Raw genomic sequence first — 20287 nt, forward strand, 5'->3', positions numbered from 1 at the left:
CGACTGTAACATAGACATGATTCACCCACCTCAGAGTCTTTGCTTTAGCAAGCATGTCAAGAAGATTTTAAAATGAAGAAATTCAATTTGGCAATAATATCTCAACTTTAACAGCTATATTTACACATCTTTAATTTTCAAGAGCCTGGTATTTGCATGGTTTAAGACCTCTTGAAAAAAAATATTTATTTGTAACTGTTTAGATGCTTAAGTATTTAATGTTTGATTAAGTGAATGTGCCCCTGTGCCTTCCGCTTCATAGATCAACACCAGAGGGCTATAAAATAAAAGTTTCTACCTGCTAAAGGATCTGTTCCTTTATTGATTTAAATTTCCACAGTTCAGTGTTAAAAGTACCCACTGCGTTTCATATTAATCAGTATAGAATTAAATCTCAGGTGTATCGCAGTTATTCAAATGAGGAAGATCTCCGACACCCAGGAAATTTTTTAAATTTGGGAATAAAAAATGTTGTTTTGTAAATTTGTTCACAGTCGGAAAAAAATTACCATAGGTCCTGTGAGGACTTTAACTTGTGATCAATGAGATTTCTTAATTAAGATTCCGATAGGTAAGTATGTGTTTTTTTAATACCAAGCATCCAGTTGGTAGGTGATTTAAGCTTCACCTTCATTTGGAGGAGAGGGGTGGGGGTACAATTTATGAAAAAAGAAGTTTTACACTTAATTATTTTTTAATTTTTTTTTTTTTTTTTTTTTGACGAATTTAATAAAATCAAATATGAATATTTTTAGATAAATGAAGTTATTGAAAATACATTGAATTTTATATAAATTGCATATAAAAATAATGTACATAAAAATGTTCGAAAAGTGAGGTACAGGTATTTATTCAAATTTTGAATTTATGATTATAAATGATTTTTTTTATATATGGCTATCTGGGTTTCTTTCACCACTGAATATGCAGTTGTAGTAAATTAATGTAGCTTAAATTTAATTAAATTTTAAATTTCATACAGTGATCAAGCTTATAAACAGAGCATAAACACTGAAGATCACCAGTGCTCTAAAATTTAATTCAGTGGGGAATCATTCCAATAATTTTAATGTGGTTGAAAAGGTCAATCATCCTTTCTCTGCTTCAAAGTACACTTATTAAGTAAACTTGAATGTACAGATACCTTGATTAGCAATATTCTGGCCATTATATCTTGAGCATAAATCAATGAAGTCATCCAACTTATGTAAGAAATGGGGGTAGAATAAACTTTTTATTGCTTGAAATTATATGACAAAGCTTAGGTTGAATGATGCTATTAATATCTGACATGTTTACTTAATTCCATGGATTTAAAAAAAAAAAAAAGAAAAACAGACAAAAACCTGCCTTAGTCTAATGCTAGAAGCATTAGCACAGGTTAGGTGTACTTGTTTATCATTTAACATAAGAAAACGTAATATCTGTGATTTAACATTACACAATCTAATCCCTCAGAGGTTATTATTATTAATTGTTTTGCATTTTCAATTTCTGTGTTTACATTCAGTTGATTATATCTGACATAGGAAGATACTTCTTCTTTTTTTTTTTGGGGGGGGGGGGGGGGGTTAGAATGAGCTGTTCATTTTGCAGAAAGTTTGACAATTTTGAAAACAGTTTATTAGAATACAAAAACATGCTCTGGTTCAGTGAATGAGAACTTGTGCATACAGTTAAATGACTGCTTTTTAGATTTCAATTATTTTCTTTTGGAATTGTGAGCTTTGCATTAACAAAGTGATTTTTCATTCTATTCTAATACAGTCTTCTAAGGTTTTCAATATGTATATAAATTATGAATGAGGTTTATAAAAGGAATTTAATCAAAGCACTTTAAAAATCAGGATAATAAACAAGTCCATTTAAGATTGCAGTCATTGACAAACTATATTTAAAAATGACAATAGTTTGTAAAGCATGATTTTAGTTACTCCAAGGAAAGGAAGAATTAAAAAAGAAGATGAAAAGCTATTAAGGGCCCCGCAAGGATTTGCAGGTGCCCTATAGTAATCACTCTGTCTGTCTGTCTGTCCGTCTGTCTTTCTTCCGTCCACAAATTTTCTGTTTTTTTCTAATAACTTCTTTTGTAGTCGACCAATTAAGTTCAAATTTGGTATGTTGGTTGAAGAGGCAGTAAGACATATTTTGATGCTAAGTTTGGTTCTCTATGTCATCCAGTTTGGAGCTGGGGTGGTGGGGTAGATTCCTTAACTTTACATTAGAATGAATGCCAGGGCAAAGAGAGATAACTGCTGAGAATGTTCCAATTGTAAAATATGAAAGCTGCAACTAGTCCCATGGGATTAATTAACTTTCCTCTTTAAGAAAATCCAAAGCATTATCTGTTTCTGTCAAATTGAGATTAATTAACACATTTAATTGAGTTATTTTAGATATGATGTGTTTTACTGCCTTATGTAAAGGGATACTCTTTACAGGTTGTTGGATATTTAGGAATTATCTTGAAATTTTAATTTTATAAATACGGTTATAAGGTTGGAAAATCTCTTTGCTTAAAAAAATCCTTGTCCCTAGCATATTTTCTCTCCCCTTGGCCCAGTTGGGCTCTACATACTTAACCTTTAGAGTGTCCATGGGTAGAGGGTGAGCATGCATGACCTTGAAACAATTTTTAGATCAAAGGTCAAGGTCAACAGTATTCGTAAAATCATTGTTCTGAGCATTTTTTCTCTCCCCTTGGCCCTATCTGGTTCAAATTCTACTCATAGAGTGCCCCTGGTTAGAGGGTGTGCAGTGTCTTGAGCCAAGTTTCTAGATTAGTGTTCAAGTTATAGCAAATCTCTGTCCAGTTCTTTTCTTGAGCATTTTTATCCCATTAGCCCCATCTGTCTCGAATTTCCCATAAAGAATGCCCTTGGATATAGGGTCTTTCTTCTGAATGTCCATTGCTAAAATTGGGGCCCCTTGAGATGATCACCATCTCAATGATATCTAGTTAAAGAAATAAATAAAATATGTTGACATGAATGGATCTTACAGACTTAGAAATACTATATTTTGATGAAAGAAAACGTAAAACTATATTTAAAAGGTTTCAGGTGAAGAAAAGATATTTCATTTTGAATTTTCAAAATGAATAAACATAGAAAATGCATGTCAGCGGGGGCATTTGTGTCACACTGACACACATGTAGTTTTGATCAAGGTATAAATGAAATTCATTAACCATAATTCTTTTATTAGTACAAGTACAATCGATGCAGCTGAATATAAAATAGTTACTGTACTGCATGTATTCATCTGAAGAACCTGCAATATTCACAACCTCCTTGATGATAAAATTCTATCAATAAAACTGTGTGGTATTTTATATTCTTTGTGTAGTAATAACAAACTGTTGTGTAATACTGTTATAATCCATAAGTGAAATGAACTGAAGTTAACTCACCTGTAATATTACGCTTTGTTTGTACTGGAGATTTAATGCTAATTTACAATGATTTGGTGACTACTTCCGTGTTACAGCAGCTGAAGATAAGTATAGTGTACATGTATGAGGGTGTTCTAGTATGATGTGGTTTGATGTTTGGAATATACCGGTATATAATAAACCTTGATGAAGTAAGTTGTTTTTCAATTATTGATGAAATGGCCTAACTGTAGGCCAGCGGTCACTCAAGGACCTATTGCTAACGGTTTTGTCTGTTGATCGTCATATAAATTTTCAACTTTTTCTTAATAATATTAATGCAGGCCAGTATTATAACCATTGAAGTGGCAAATCATCAGTAGGGTGATGGGGATTCAGATTTATTTTCAAATGAAGGACTATACCCTTTTCGAAAGAAAAAAGTATTTCATTAAATAAGATGGGTCATTTAAAAGTCTTTATCCATTAAGAGAAAATACCAGAGATGACAAACTTGTATCATGGAAGCTTGACCTTATATAGTGAATTTTCAAATTCATTCAAATTGTGGCCTCAGTGTCGGTAATTGACAAAACCATGAAAGAAGTCAAAAGTTTCACCTGGATAGATAGATAGATAGATAGATAGATAGATAGATAGATAGATTTCATATCTTTTTAAATTTTAAAATTTAAATTAAAATAATTTTTAAATTAAAAACTACTTGTTGTCAAGTGACATGCAGGTATCATCATGTATATAGATTCATTTTTATTCAAACCATGTCCTACAGTCCAGTACATTGTAATGAGGCTATATGTGTACTTAAAAAACAACCTTGAAAAGCCATCTGGCTCAGAAGTATACAGTGCTACTAGCTGGTGTCCAAATTAAATACTCTCTAAGTTAGTATAGATAGATTGTTCATAGTTTGAACCCCTAGCCTAAGTATGTTTTAATGTTTTAAAGATAAAAATGAATGTCTTTTATTTGGGAGGTTGGGGCTATGAGGGTATATATTACTTTGGCATATAAACAGTGGAGCTGTTTTTGATGCTTTATAAATGGGTACTGAAACACAAAAGAAATGCAACATCCTAATTTTAGGGGGAAAATTATATACAAGTTATAACTTTGTACTTTAAAAAGTTAGGGCATCTTCAACTTTGCCAAATCAGTAATTTAACTGTTGAATGATTTTCATTCCATTACCGGAAGTTGATTTTAAGCCCTCTTAACAGAAATCAAAAAATGCATGTTTAATAAATAATTTGGGTTCTCAAGGGTTTGTAGCTGTTAATCATAAGTATTGCACTAATATTCTGAAAAAAAAAATCCTTCTTTCTTTTCCTGATGTGATGCCAATATTTCCTCAAAATGACTGAAAGCATGCATTTTCATTGCTCTTGCTGGAAATTCTCAAAATAAAGGTAAAGGAGAGTTGCAGATGCAAATATGCACTACATAACGACTCATCAGGTTCATGCGTTTCATAAGCATGAATGACAGTTCTTTGACCGGAAGTCCAAGGTTTACTACACTACGCCAGGTTTGAGAAAATTCGACCTTATCTGAAAAACAGGCACTTAAAAATGCTTATGAATATTTCTTTCACTCAGAGCAAGAGATTGATAAACCTAATGCATCGTAGAAATCGAGCTGCAACTGTTGTACATGGCGGACTAGCACGCTGTAATTGAATGGTTGGAAGGGGGGATTATTAAGAGTTATGTGTTACTTTTTAATATATTCGATCAGTGCATATTATCTATTCAAGATATATTACTAAAGTCAGGTACTCTTCACACAATTGCTCCGAAGAAAATAGTTCCATTCATGATCAGTAGATACAACATTACAACAAATGTTAAGAATAATGATGTATATCTAATACGTTAAAGAAAACAAAATTAACGCAAAACGATTTTAAGAAAATCACTTTTCCCCAGAAAAGAAAATAAAAAGTTTTCATATTCCTACGCTCTCTGCCTCCTCAGTCTTTTTCTCGAAAATATATAGGTCATCCTTCGATTGATAGTGATAAATCTTTTCACCAATTATATAACTGTCATGATTATTGTTCGTTAATTGCCGTATATTTTCTTTTGAGTGAGAATGTTAATCATTAACTGTGTGTTTTTTCTTCTCTTTTTTTTTAAATAATAGAATGGTTATTGTGGTTAAACACCTGCAATCGTAACTTCTCGGCAAAGCAACGTGATTTGCCGAGCTCGTCGGAAAGGATCTTCGCACGTGTGTAAACCTAGTCTATTTGGTCTTGCAAGCACAGGTATGTGCACCGTTCGCTAGAGACGCTTAGATCATGTAGACTGGGTATCAATATTTGCTACGGACATGAAGAAGAACTAAACACCAGTTTCATAACAAGTGCAGTTTTTTTTATTCAAGCCCTAGACTGGGTTAGAGGGACTGAGTTATCTAAAACGATGCTAGGTCATTGATCTACTCAGTTTAAAAACACGAAAATATACTATTTTTGTAATTAAAAACATTTCTAGAAATAAAAATGAAGTTTATATTCAAAACGTCTCTATATTCAAAATCTATATTAAGTGTTAAATGTCGGATTTTATTCCATGACGAAGGAATGTTCACAGCCCCCAACCGATCTTGCGTTTTCCTTTGCGTTTAACAACGGCCGTCAATGCATCTCTAGACGAGTTCATTGATTACTCTTGTTGACCCATTTTTAACATCTGCCTATACTTTGAGTTATAGTACTTTAATAGCACAAAATTAAAAAAATAAATTAAAACTATCCTTGATAGATCTATAGTTTTGCTCTTTAAAAAATTGGGCTATCTTTGATCTTTGCTTGGACTTGTCTCGAATTTTTACAGAAGATTCTATCATTGGAAAGTTAGATGGTACACATGTAGCACAGGCCCATAGTACGCTGGATTTTTTTGGAGCCCCTCCCCCCCCCCCCCCCCCTTCACTTTGAAAACGTTGCTACAGGCCTGTAACATGCTATTTGGATTAAATATTCCTGAAAATGAGTGAGCTGATAAATACATCTTTAAAATTATACAGTTAATTATATTTAGTCTATGTTCTATGTGAAATTAAAACTACAGGTAACTCTTGATGGCTCGAACTTCGATCTCTCGAAGTTCTTGATCGCTCGAAGTGAGTCTCCGGTCCCGATTTTTCCCCCTATATAACTAAGCAAATTTACTCTTGATTTCTCGAACTCTTGATCTCTCGAAACCCTTGATCCCTCGAAGTCAAAATGCAGTCCCTCTATGCATATTCTATTAGAATTTACCCTCGATACCTCGAAGTGGCTATGTGTATACAAGGTTATATAATTAGCACCTATACCTGGACATTTAAATGACCCAAGGAAGAAGACGCGGGTCTCGAGGAACGGGATGTTTATTCAGGTGACACTTATGCTGCAAGGTGATAATTGATTTATAATGAACCATATTTTGCCTATATGCTATTAAAATAATTATCATCGACTGTCTTACGATAATTGAGAGACGCAGTGTCAGTGAAAAGTAGTAATTGATTAAAAGACGAAACACTAATTTAATTTTTATTTCAAGTCAGTGTCAAAGTTAAATGAAATATGAAAAAGCAGAAACAGCTTCAATGTCAATATGACAACTATTATCGGACAAATACTTAAAAAACTGCGTTCAGTGATCATGTTTGGAATAGTCCATGCTTTATACGTGTACGACGCTGTAAAATGTAGTTTTCGTGTAACAAATGCGTAGTATGATGTCTGTATTACAAAGAATAAATAAATATACATGAAATGACGATATACATTTTTTGCTTTACTCAGTTTAATGAAATATTCATCTAAATTACGAAAAAATATAGTTGTTTTATAAAAGCCACATGTAAAAAGGTTGAGACTGCATGAAAATCGTTACATCCGGTAAGACTAATTTTAAAACCAGTCTACAAACCCGGAAAATTCCGGACTCTTGAAAACTCGAACTCTTGATCTCTCGAAGTTTTTCCTCGGTCCCGCGGACTTCGAGGTATCGAGAGTTACCTGTATTTTTTAGGCATCTGCAACGTTGTGATAATAAAAGTCACTACACGCATGTAACGTTATATATGTACTTGTAGTTTCCTTAGTACATGCATATTTTATTCAACAAAAGATGTTGAAACTCAGTAGCCTAAATATTATGTCATTTTAGGATATTTATGGCCATTGTATAGTTGACTTTCTACAGCTTGAGTATCTCTGACGTTTTATCAGTAAATAGTTTTTTTTTAATTAGAAATCATCTGAGCACAATGAAAATTCGAATAAATTAAAAGCCGAATATCTTGGATATGGGGTAACCCATATCTATTCTTGTTAAGGTTAAAGATAACATTCAACATTTAAATTCAAATATCTGATGTTTGTAAATTTACTTTTTACCTTACTGTATTCATTATTGAATGTTATCTTTCAACCTAACTTTTTTAAGTACAAAGTTATAACCTGTATATAATTTTCCCCCTAAAATTTCTTTTGTGTTTCAGTGTATACAGTATATTGTACAATAAAGGCATTGTATACAAATTGTTAAAAATTCTTTCCTAGAAAACTAAGCAATTAACAAATATCAAACAATTATGTAAATGTCCTCATGTAAAGTTGATTGAAGAATTGTGCAGAACATTGGCCTTTTATTGAAAAATGAGAAAAACTCAAGTTTACACATTGAAAGCATCCTTATACCATATTTCCATTTAAGTTAAGGGGTTATACCCTTAATCTCATAAGAACTTCACAAAGACAAGTACATGCACTTTTCGTATTATGATTTTCTGTTAGTGATCGAACACGCAAGTGTAATGTAAGAGTTTAAAGCTACATAGCTATAATATTTCTCTAACACCTTATATCTGTGAAATTGATTATTTTGTAGATCGAGTTCCAACTGTCAACTAAATAATTAATAAAAGCTAGGGTTTAAGTCTGTTCATTTGATGCAAGGATCTTTGTTGACAAGAGCTTAGCAGAAACTGAAACACTGTACACTATTATGAGAAAGATAATTGTGTTTTCCCTTTAGGGGTTTTAATATTTTAATCAGTGAAAAGTAAATGTTTATTTTGTTTTCCATGAAAAGACTAAAGTTGCAGGTTTATTCGTAAAGTGGGATGCGTAGAGCAAACAAAAACATTAATTGCATGTACATTAAATCTGACAATGGGTTAAACAAGCTCATTTTTAATTTGCTTATTAATGTGATAACAAGAATTGATTGAACAGAGATTTATTTTAAACCAAATTTTTAAATAAAGGATTCATATTTTTTTGTTGTTAGATTCAAGTCCTTGAATCAGGGTCATGAAATGTTTAACATTTATATATTTGTGAAGAGGATTTTAAGAACAGATTGTTTATATACAAAAAAAAGTGCATGCATTTGAACTTGATGACTATGAAATATTTATTTAATAACTTTCTTAAAGATGTGTGATATATTTACGATTTCTTATAGCATGATGATAAATGAAATAATGTGAAAAGTAGGTTTTAGAATTTCAATCCAGATTGATCCAGATAAAAGAAAACTATATAAATAAATTCAGGTTAATCCGGATGAAGACCCAGAGATGAGTGGTGGTTACCTGACAGATCTGATGGCTGTGGACAACGGAGAGAGTGAGGACGAGGATGATACGAATCACCGTGGCAACTGGAGCAGTCGGATGGACTTTGTCCTGTCCTGTCTGGGTTATGTAGTTGGGTTAGGAAATGTCTGGAGGTTTCCATATCTTGTGTTCAGAAATGGTGGAGGTAGGTAAACTATGAAGGATACCAATAATGTGGGAAGTCACTTTGGATGAGAATTGATTTATAAAAGAAAGATTTTTTGAACACAAATCTTCATTTATAAAAATGGGAATAAACTGTAGTTCAATCTTGGTATTGCAGAAATCAACCTAATGTTCCCATAAAACTGATCTTGAAGAATGGAGGACAAATTAAAAAGATTGAAATACAAAAAAAAACCCTTAATACAAATATTGGATGTTTCATAACACCATTCCCATTACAATTTCATGTTAAATGTTTAATTTTCATCCAATTTAAAAAAAATAATATACAGTCAAACCTCTTTATCTCAAATTCGATGGGACCAAGAAAAACTTCAAGATATCCAATGATTCAAGATATCAAAAAGGGTAAAATACTTTTAAAAAATAAGAGGTTACGACTTCCAAATCACTTCGACATATCCATGGCATGGTATTTGAGATATCAGTGTTGAGATACCGAGGTTCAACTGTATATTATTCAAAAGTTGAAACAATTTTATATCATAATTTCTCTAACCTTATGGTGTCATATATGACATCATAAGAAACATTGAAATTCAAGAGTCTCTGTCTTTAAAAGAACAAAGTGAAATTCCTGTTTTAAACATAGTGCTGAGCATACATGTGTACCTCAGTCTGCTACTGTCATGTAGAAGTCAGGCATACAACTCTGCCAGAACAGTTTCTGAGTCATGAGTTCAAGTTGCGACATCTTTTTCAGGTGCATTCTTTATTCCCTACACCATAATGTTGATATTCTGTGGGATCCCACTGGTGTATATGGAGCTGGCCTTTGGACAGTATGCCAGTCTGGGACCAGTCACTGTGTGGAGAGCTGTTCCCATCTTTAAAGGTCAATGGGAATCTTATATTGAAAGCTTGCAATGTCTTCTTGTTTTTATTGTCCCCCTCTAATTTTGGTGGTGAGGGAGGAGAAGGGATTATATTAGAATCACTTTGTCTGTCTCTCTTTTTGTATGTATTATTTGTCCAGAGATATTTAAATCTATACAATATTTTTTTAACTTCATAGAAATAATAATTACCTTAAGATTTTAAAATGTGCACTTAGTATTTTCAGATTAATGTGTCAAATTTGATTGAAATGTATGCATTATAATGGTTTCATTTATATATATTACATATATGACAGCTAAATTCTTGTGCATATAGATAAATGAAACCAAGAACTTATAGAACAACTTGACTCTATAGTCTAAAGTATTTAAGCAAGGTCACCTTTACAGAAATGTTAAATGAATATTAACTGGTCACAATTTTGAGTACAAGCTTCCGAGTTCATACAAAGTGGACTAGAAGGTTACTGAGAAATCACTAATTTTCTTAGGGGATTTATTTTTGTTGTATTTGTGGTATGAAGAGACTCACACATTCATATCTCTCATAAAATGTTAGAATTTTATACTGCAATATGATGTTTCTCCTTTAACGCCAAAATCAAATCCTCTTGAACCAGTAATTGTAATTTTTCTTCATACAACGAAAATATGACCCCACGAAAATAAAGGAGTTCACAGTATATGCTTGACAGAGGATGCTGTGACCAGAGAGTATGAACCTGTTATATTACTATTAGTGTCACTGGGTTAGAAGTGCTAAATCCTTGTCCCTATACCGTAGATAATAGAAGAACATAAGAAGATCATATTACTTTGCCTAAGGGTTGGTCATAGAGTATGTCATTCAGACAAGATCAAATGGTTTGGAAGTGTAACATTCTGAAGGGTTCAGAATTATATGAGACTTTATGTATACAAGAGAAGCATCAGGAGGTGGTATTTATCACAAAGACAGCTTGGGCTAATTAAGATTCCTGTCATGGTTCTTAACCATGGTGGTTTTTACAAAGTCAAGCTCATAGGGCTCAGAAGTTGAAATCTTTTAAGGGCATATAACCTTTTACTGCTGGAATTGTGGAGAATCATACTTTCGTACTTGACATTAATAACCAGAGGAGGTGTTACATCCTTAAACCAATTATGTTTCAAAAAGGTTTAAGCCTATAAATTATGTAAGATTTCAAAGTTCATTCACAAGCAATGTAACCAAGTACATGTATGCCTTTTCTTGAGTATATCCCACATTAGTCATTTGTCCTAAAAGAACAGTTCTATTTGAATTTATTCACTTATCTGAGTATTTATTTACCGTTGAACACAGTTTGCCAATGGAGATTTTTTTTTAAATAGCTTTAGATTACATAAGTCTGACATTCTGTGCTGATGAAACATTTTGGGGGGAAAGTTCTGTTTCACATGGTATCCATAATGTAAATATGTTAGAGTATTAAAAAATCCTTTAATGTTGAATCAATATATGTTATGTATTGCCAAAATCTTGACCTAGAACAATTGGTAAGATCTTCAGATATACTAACAGACAGATTTATAGCTACTTAAGATGTATCACCTAAAAGATGTCGGCCAAATAACCTTTAAAGGCAATCAATTTAATCAAGCAAAAAGCAATTTGGCCATAAAACATCAATGACACACATTAGTTTCCTCCTGAGAGTCTTGGAGAAATTCAGGTCATAAAGGTAGCTTATCAATGCAATCAATTTTCTTCTTTACTATTACCATATCTTATAACACTATTAAGTAGGTGTCTGCTTAAAATTGTAAAATATTTCTAAGAAACTTATTAATTTCACAATATTAGTAGCCCCTTCTTTCATAATAAACGTCTTGTACATTAATGATAAATCTAAACATGGATTTCTCAATGCTAAACTTCAGTTCTTGAGAAAAACATACATTTAAAGTGTTTAATTGTCATAGGTATTCCTAATTAACATGTCACACACCAAGTTTGACCTAATCCTGTTGACTTTAGATATGGTTACTTTGAGCCATTTTTACAAGTCAGTTTAAACTTTCAGTCTATCTGTACACTTTCCATTGTGCTAAATAGCTGGAAACATTTCAGATGGGATTTACAAGTGATACTTAAGGGAAATATCCAAGACTTTTCTATTTACCAAGATGACAAAAGAGATTAAGAAGATGAAAAAGGAGATTAAATAGAAATATTTTTTGAGTGAATTGTTCTACATTTCCCAGGAGTAATCTGTTATATACTGAAGTATTAATTTTGAAATCAATCTTTTTGAATCGTTCAGGTGATGTTAACTTTGCTATCCATTTCATTTCCATTAGATAATTGTCACCCTCGTGTTACTAGCTCACCAGAGTCAAAGGCTCAAGTGAGCTTTTCTGATCAAAGGGTATCCAGCATCCATCTGTCATCTGTCGTTTGTCATCCATAAACTTCACATCTTGTTTTCAAAAACCACAAAGCATACTTGGGTGAAGGGGATTTACATTTTTTCACAGGAAGTGCCACACCCTCTTTCAAGGGGAGATAATTAAGAATTTGTTAAAATTTGGTTGCATCTTTTATAAATCTTCTTCTCAAGAACCACTGGGCAAGAAAAGATGAAACTTATGTGAAAACATCATAACATACTCTAGATTCAAGTTTGTTCATATCATAACCACCGGGATAGGGCGTGGCCACAAGAGGGGGTCGAAGTTTTACCTAGGAATATTCAGAAAATATATAGGAAATGTCTTTAAAAATCTTCTCGAAAACAGCAAAGCCATGATAAGTTATATTATTATAGAAGTATCGACAGGTAGTGTAGATTCAAGTTTGTTCCAATCGAGACCTCTGGGGCTAGGGCAGGGCCACAACAGGGGGTCAAAGTTTACCATAGAAATGTATAGGAAATATCTTTTAAAATCTTCTTCTCAAGAACATCTAAGCCATTATTGGTCATATTAATGTAGAAGTATCCTCATGTAGTGTAGATTTAAGTTTGTTCAAATTATGACCCCTGGGGGTTGGGCGCAGACACAACAGGGGTCCAAAGTTTTACCTAGGAATATACAGGTGTAATGATTAAGGGGCATTTGCATAAAACGCATTGAAGACTTCAACTAGTGGAATGACCTGACAACCCTTGGAATAGACTAGTCAAAGGATATATAAGACAAAGCTTTGGAAAGTCAGGCATTCAGAAGCTAGCAGAAGTTGGGCATTGAATCAACAATAAAGAAATTAAAAGTTAGAGTAAAATAAAGGTATAAAAGTTATGAACACCAGTGGCAAGTATTCTAGGGAATTGATGCTAAGTTTTGGGTGTAGTAAATCTGAAGAAGATTGAGACACCCAGTTCTTATCTATCAGTAGGAACCTAGGGGAGAAACATGGTGCTGGTCTCTAGATAAGAGAAAAAATTTAGTACTATGTGATTTACCCTTAGAAAGAGCAGTCTTAATAATCATTCCAATAATTAACTTGGACAGAGTAAAAGGAAAACCTATAAAATATATATATTCCTTGGAAGAACCTGATCATACACGTTACATGGGAAATATCTTTAAAATCTTCTCAAGAACAATTAAGCCATTATAAGTCATATTTATACAGAAGCAACCTTAGGTATTGCCCCCCCCCCCCCCCCCCCCCCCCCGGATTGGGGGGACAACAGAGGGTCAAAGTTTTACATAAGAATCTATAGAAATCATCTTAAAAAAACCTTCTGCTCCAGAACAGCAAAGACATGATTAGTCATATTATTATAGAAGCATCCTCTGGTATTGTAGATTCAAATTTGTTCGAATTTAGGGTGGGTAGGGTGGGGTCACAATGAGCAATCAGAGTTTTACATAGGAAAACCTAGAAGAAAAATCTCTTTAAAATTCTTCTGCTCAAAAACAGCAAAGCCATGATTAGTTAATAAAATTGATATGGAAGCATCCTGAGGTAGTGTAAATTTATGCCCCCCCCTTACACTTTTCAATACTAAACTGATGTCTGCTTTTTCCTATCCAATTTGCTCAGGTGAGAATTTGGCCCAAGGACCTCTTGTTGTTTCAAAGCTTCTTAAGTTGTTATTATTCTAGTATTTTTAGCTCTACTGGTCAGAGACCAGAAGAGCTTATGCGATAGTAAGGTGTCCGTCGTCCGTCTGTCTAGCTGTCTGTCCGTCTTTAAACAATTTTTCAAAACGCTACTCCTCCTACAGTTTTGATCTGATTTCAATATAACTGGCACATAAGTAGACTACACTAAGATACATAATTCTATACATCGGATTTTGATTTCAATGAATGGTGTTGCTATGGTTACTAAAAATAGAAATTTCTGTGAAAAACTTTCAAAACGCTACTCCTCCTACAATTTTTATTTGATTTCAGTAAAACTTGGCACACAAGTAAACTAGACTAAGATACATAATTCTATATATCGGTTTTTGATTTCAATGAACGATGTTGCCATGGTTGCTAAAAATAGAGATTTCTTGGAAATACTTTCAAAATGCTATTCCTCCTACAGCTTTGGTCTAATTTCAGTATAACTTGGCACACAAGTAGACTACACTTAGATACAGTCAAACCTGTATTAAGCAGTCACCTTTGGGAATCATTAAAAGTGACCTTTATAGAGAGGTGACATTTGAATCGAGGTTCATCTTTTTCAAGAAAAATTCTTTTCCAATTTATGTAAGTTCTGTTTTACAATACTACATAATAGAATATTAAAGAAAGATGTTTATAAGACATCAGTGGTCTCACTAACATTTTTTTTTATAAATTTTAAATAGTACGTCTCAAGATTAACTTCAAGCTAAATTTGATGACTCCAACAAAATTATATTGAGTCTAATAGGGCATTGCATTATCCTCCATCCAAACAACTACAAAACTTTCTATTATTTTAAGAAATTATCATGTATGTCATGAATTAAATATGATGTATTTTCATCTAAACTGCATCTAAAAAAACAAGTTTAGTTACGTATTAAACTTAACAATTGTATGTTTAAAAATACAGGTAACTCTCGATACCTCGAAGTCCGCGGGACCGAGGAAAAACTTCGAGAAATCAAGAGTTCGAGTTTTCAAGAGTCCGGAATTTTCCGGTTTTGTTTGACAGGTTTTAAATTTAGTCTTACCAAATGTAATGATTTTCATGCAGTGCTAACCTTTAACACGTGTTTTTTTTAAACAACGATATGTTTTCGTATTTTAGATGAGTATTTATTAAACTGAGTAAAGCAAAAAATGTACATCGTCAGTTCATGTTTAGTTTTTCATTCTTTATCAAACGGACATCATACCACGCATTCGTCACCCATTCGTTATATGAAAACAACATTTTACCAGCGTCGCGTGATACATAGTACATTGTGACTTTTCCAAACATGTGCATTGAACGAAGTTCTGTAAGTATTTGTCCAACGATAGTCTTGATATTGACAGTGAGGCTGTTTCTGAATTTTCATATTTCATTAAACTTTGACACTGATTCGAAATAAAAATAAAATTTATTTAGTGTTTCGTCTTGTAATCTGCAATTACAATTTCTCAGTGACACTGCTTTTCTAAATTATCGTAAATACAGTCAATGATAATTATTTTAATAGCATATAGGCAACATAAGATTAATTATAAATCTATTATCACCTTGCAGTATAAGTGTCACCTGAATAAACATCCCGTTTCACGAGACCCGCGTCTTCTGCCTGGGGCCATTAAATGTCCAGGTAAAGTTGCTAATTATGTAACTTTGTATACACAAAGCCACTTCGAGGTATCGAGGGTAAATTTCAATAGAATATGTATAGCGGGACTGCATTTTGACTTCGAGGGATCAAGTGTTTCGAGAGATCAAGAGTTCGAGAAATCAAGAGTAAATTTGCTTAGTTATATAGGGAAAAAATTTGGGACCGGAGACTCACTTCGAGCGATCAAGAACTTCGAGTTACCTGTACATAAATCATTGCATAATAAACAGACATGTCATATGTACTCTCAGTTGAACCAAGCAGTGCACAATACAAATTTATATCAAATTCACAGGTGTTGTGAACAGTGAAGCGTGACTAATCCTGACGGTCGTCTTACATCTAGGTGAAAATCACGAGATAATCTGTGAGGACACATTGTATACACAAAACAGTTTTAAATTAGGGTTTCTACAAATAATACATTTCCTACATGTAGGTGTTAAAAACCGCCTGCCATGTGTTTACACAGTAACACCTATCGGAGTTGGGCATGCCAAACGTGAACTAATAATTAGGAAACACCTACTATTGTGTATCCATAAATAGATAAATAAGAATGCATTTCTTTTTTAAAATATCACTCAGAATTTTTTAAATCAGATTCCAATTCTATAATCTAAGATTCTGCTAAGTTCGTTTTCCTGATAACTATTTCATTGATTAGCACCCTTGTTTGACTTTTGTTAAAAGAATAAATAAATTATCCAATATTTTAAATGGTTTTAATTAGGCCAATTTTTTTCGCCACACTAGACTAATTATTTACATTAGTGACAGTAATTGGGAGTCACCAGGCTCTAGATCTGGTCACATGATTGGACAAAATGGCCGCTATATACGGGGTAAAACGGCGATTCTACATGAAATTTGATTACCGCTGACCACGTTACGCAGGTGACCGCTTAATAGAGTTACATTATATAGGAAAATTCATTGGGAGGAAATAAAATGACCGCATAGGACAGGTGACCGCTGGATAAAGGTGACTGCTATGACAAGTTTGACTGTACATAATTCTCTAAACCAGTTTTTGATTTCGATGAACAGTGTTGCCATGGTTACTAAAAATAGAAATTTCTGTGAAATACTTTCAAAATGCTCCTCCTCCTACACTTTTTGTCTGATTTCAGTATAACTTGGCATACAAGTAGACTACACTGAGATACATAACTGTCGTTATTGCTTTTTTGATTTTGTTGAATGATGTTGCCATGGTTACTTAAATTTGAATTTCTGTAAAATTGGTCTAAAAGGCTACTCCCTCCTACAGTTTTAGTCTGATTGCAATAAATCCTCCCACAAAAAGAGACTAAACCAAGGATCATTATTCTATTTATTGCTTTTGCAAAGTTTCAAGTCCCAAGTGCTACTTTTATCCTCCTTTATAAGCACAACCAGTAGAGCTACAGTCTCATCAGAGACTTCTGGTAAAACTTCATTATAGCTGGGTTTTCATTGTAACCTTGTTTGATGTAAAAAAGTTTTACTTTATTTTAGTTTACCTTTGATATTTAGGTATTGGAATATCAATGGTGTTAGCCTCCACACTGGTGGGGATCTACTACAACATGGTGAATGCCTGGGCCTTCCATTATCTGTTCTCCTCCATGATGGCTACCCTTCCTTGGCTAACCTGTAACAATGCATGGAATCAGGACAGTAAGTACAGTTAAATCCTAATATCTCAAACTCAGCGAGATTGAGATAAAAACTGAGATATCCAAGTGTCAGAGTTAATGAAGTTGGAACTTGGACTTGAACTGTGGTTGTAAGCATAGACTCTTAACATAGCCATGTTCTTTAACTCAGTGGTGTTCTTAACATAGCCATGTTCTTTAACTCAGTGGTGTTCGAGATACTGAAGTTCAACTGTAGGTTAATTAAATCCAGGACCATCTGGTGTTTTTGTATGAAATGTTTGAGGAGGTTCTCTACAAATGAGACAGTTTTTCTTCATAAATTTATTAATTAGTGTGAATTATTCTGTTGTCAAGATAAATAGTTATATTTTTTTTCTTACAGCATGCAGTTTGAACAAGTATGAAATCACAAATTGCTCCTTGTTGAACATATCCTATCTCTATGAACCTGTCGTGAGGAACATCTCTTGTGTAGAGACATTACTGAACTGTTCAGATACAAATCTGTCCACCAGGATCTCTGATCCTGTCGTCTCCTGTATCGGTGAACTGAGGGACAAAGTCGGAGACGAGATCTTCCTCAATTCCTCCTGGATCAACTCTCGTAAACTGACCAGCCCCAGTGAGGAATATTTCTAGTAAGTCACTATTTTCCTCTTTTTCTCAACTCTTTTGTAATACTGGAATATTCACATTTTAAATAATATTAAGTAGTTGTGTGTTGTCCCTTATTTATTCTTTGTTTAAGAGCTTTTTTCCATGGCACTGAAGGAAAAAACAGGGTTATGCATTTTGATACTTTGGTCTTGGTTACTAGTATTTCATTTTATGAAACAGACTAATGAAAAAAGATCACAGCTTCAACTGAAGAAATTAAATCTTGTTTTTATTGGTCTTAATTCTATCTACATGCCCAAACAAAGGTGTATTTTGATTAAAACATCATGCTATTATAAAAAGCTATGATTTTCATAGATGAAAGTGATTCAAAATGGTATTTGTTTTTCTTCTGTGCATGGTTTTGACATTCAGTGGCAATATTGCCAATTGTGTATGCATTGTTAGAAATATCCTGGAAAAAATTTGTTCAGATACATTCATATGAAGTCCTTGTATAAAAACTGATTTGCACCAAGTGCACAAAATTTGAAAATTTGATCACAGTAAGAAAATTTTAAACTTTAGAGGCTAACTCATTCAAAGTAAAGTTCCTAAGGAAGATTTGCAGTATAAAATTTTTTAATATATTGATCAGCCAATGTGAAGTCGAGAGCAGTTTGAAGACTGACATATTATATGAAAGAGAAATGTTTAACACTTAATGCCGAAAGGAAGTACTAGTTTTCCCATGTAACAGGGAGGGGTTTTGGAAACTCCCTTAATCAGCAATAACCCAAGGTCATTATAATACTAGAAATTACATAAATGGAGCGGTCAAAAGTCAAATATCTGAAGTCAAGGAGGGATTGGGGGGCACTTCAAGAATTATTTCAGTCCTCAAGGGTCTTTGTCCAGGGTTTATTATGAATTGTCTGTCTGAATTTAAACTTTATGATAGTACTTTCACTCTTTGACTCCTTTTCTTGACCCAATTCTAGGTGGGTCATCAGCAAAATTGTAAAAATACCTTAATTTTGAGAGGGAAAATAAAATTAGGAAAATTTTAAGGGTTGATTTCATTTGTTAATTTTATTTGATCATGTCATTATAAGGAATTTGTAATTCAATTTTTTAGCAAGATGACAGAGTTCTTTTTTTATGTATTTAAAGTAAGCCCCTTCTTTTGTTGTCCCACTAGGGTATTAGTTCTATTAGAAAAGTTCTACTTTTGTTCATTGAAGATTTCCATTATTTTTTACAAAGAAAAATGTTTTAACACCCCCCCCCCCCCAAAAAAGATGGAAATCGGCTAAAAATCGTGAAAAATTATTGTGCGTTATATCCTTTATCAGAGGGATATTCCATGATGAGTCCTTGCTCTTGCAGAAAGTTTTCTTCTTTTGAACAAATAAATGATTGCACCGAATGATGAAGGTCAAATAATATTTTTTGTCTGCTTGTCTGGGTGTCACAGGTGTCAAGCTGGTTATAACTATTGAGTCATGTGAAATAGACTGGCTTTGATTTTCGTCAAGATAATGATGTAAAGGCCTCAAGTACCATAATTCCATATATATTCAATTTTGCAATATTATATTTTGGACTGAAAGTATAATAAGATTTTGGTTATTGGCATTGTCAAAAACACATCTAATTCTTATAAAAATTAGTACATGTATTGTCTAAGAGACTCCATTGTTGCTTCTTGACATTTCCAGCAATAAGGTTTTGAAGCGATCTGGGAGCATGAACGAGCTTGGCAGCGTGCAGTATGAGCTGGCTCTTTGTCTGCTGCTATGCTGGGTCATTGTGTTCATCTGCCTCATCAAGGGAGTCCGTACTTCAGGGAAGGTCAGTTGTGATTGGTTCAAAAGTGTCAGAGTTCTTAGAGACATATTGGTTAATTAATCAAATGATATATTTTAGTATACTGAAAGCACCAAACCTAAATGTATAGCAGAATTCACAGTTAACTATTATGGAAATTCTGTATTTGTCTTGGATTTACAGATTTTCCCCCAGAAATGCTACAAATTTTATTATTTCCATGTTGTATAAATGCTTTAGCAATAAGAAGAATTCACACAAATGCCTCAAAGATATTTCTTTTATATACCATGTTGTCATCAATGTATGTTTCACATTGAGGAAGCAGAAGAGAACATCATTGTAAATTATAATGTCTATAGAAATATCACATTTAAATAGCAAAATTTAGCCAGGGTATTTGCAAACATACAAGATTATGGACAAAAAGTACAAATC

The 20287-nt window shown here is 33.1% G+C and overlaps 1 protein-coding gene across 3 annotated transcripts in view; it reads left to right on the top strand.

Moving 5' to 3' along the window:
- LOC133191891 (uncharacterized) overlaps positions 1-20287 on the top strand; it is a 97139-nt gene that overhangs the window by 65509 nt on the left and 11343 nt on the right. For all 3 annotated transcript variants that reach the window (XM_061327634.1, XM_061327635.1, XM_061327637.1), the window contains 5 exons: positions 8954-9161; positions 9906-10037; positions 17298-17441; positions 17805-18060; positions 19741-19873. In XM_061327634.1, the coding sequence (XP_061183618.1) occupies positions 8954-9161; positions 9906-10037; positions 17298-17441; positions 17805-18060; positions 19741-19873 (873 nt within the window). The remainder of the gene's footprint in view (positions 1-8953; positions 9162-9905; positions 10038-17297; positions 17442-17804; positions 18061-19740; positions 19874-20287) is intronic.

The sequence above is a fragment of the Saccostrea echinata genome, unplaced genomic scaffold, assembly GCF_033153115.1.
Source record: "Saccostrea echinata isolate AGI-Se365-2 ecotype Australia unplaced genomic scaffold, CSIRO_AGI_Sech_v1 ptg000025l, whole genome shotgun sequence".
NCBI classification, from domain to species: domain Eukaryota; kingdom Metazoa; phylum Mollusca; class Bivalvia; order Ostreida; family Ostreidae; genus Saccostrea; species Saccostrea echinata.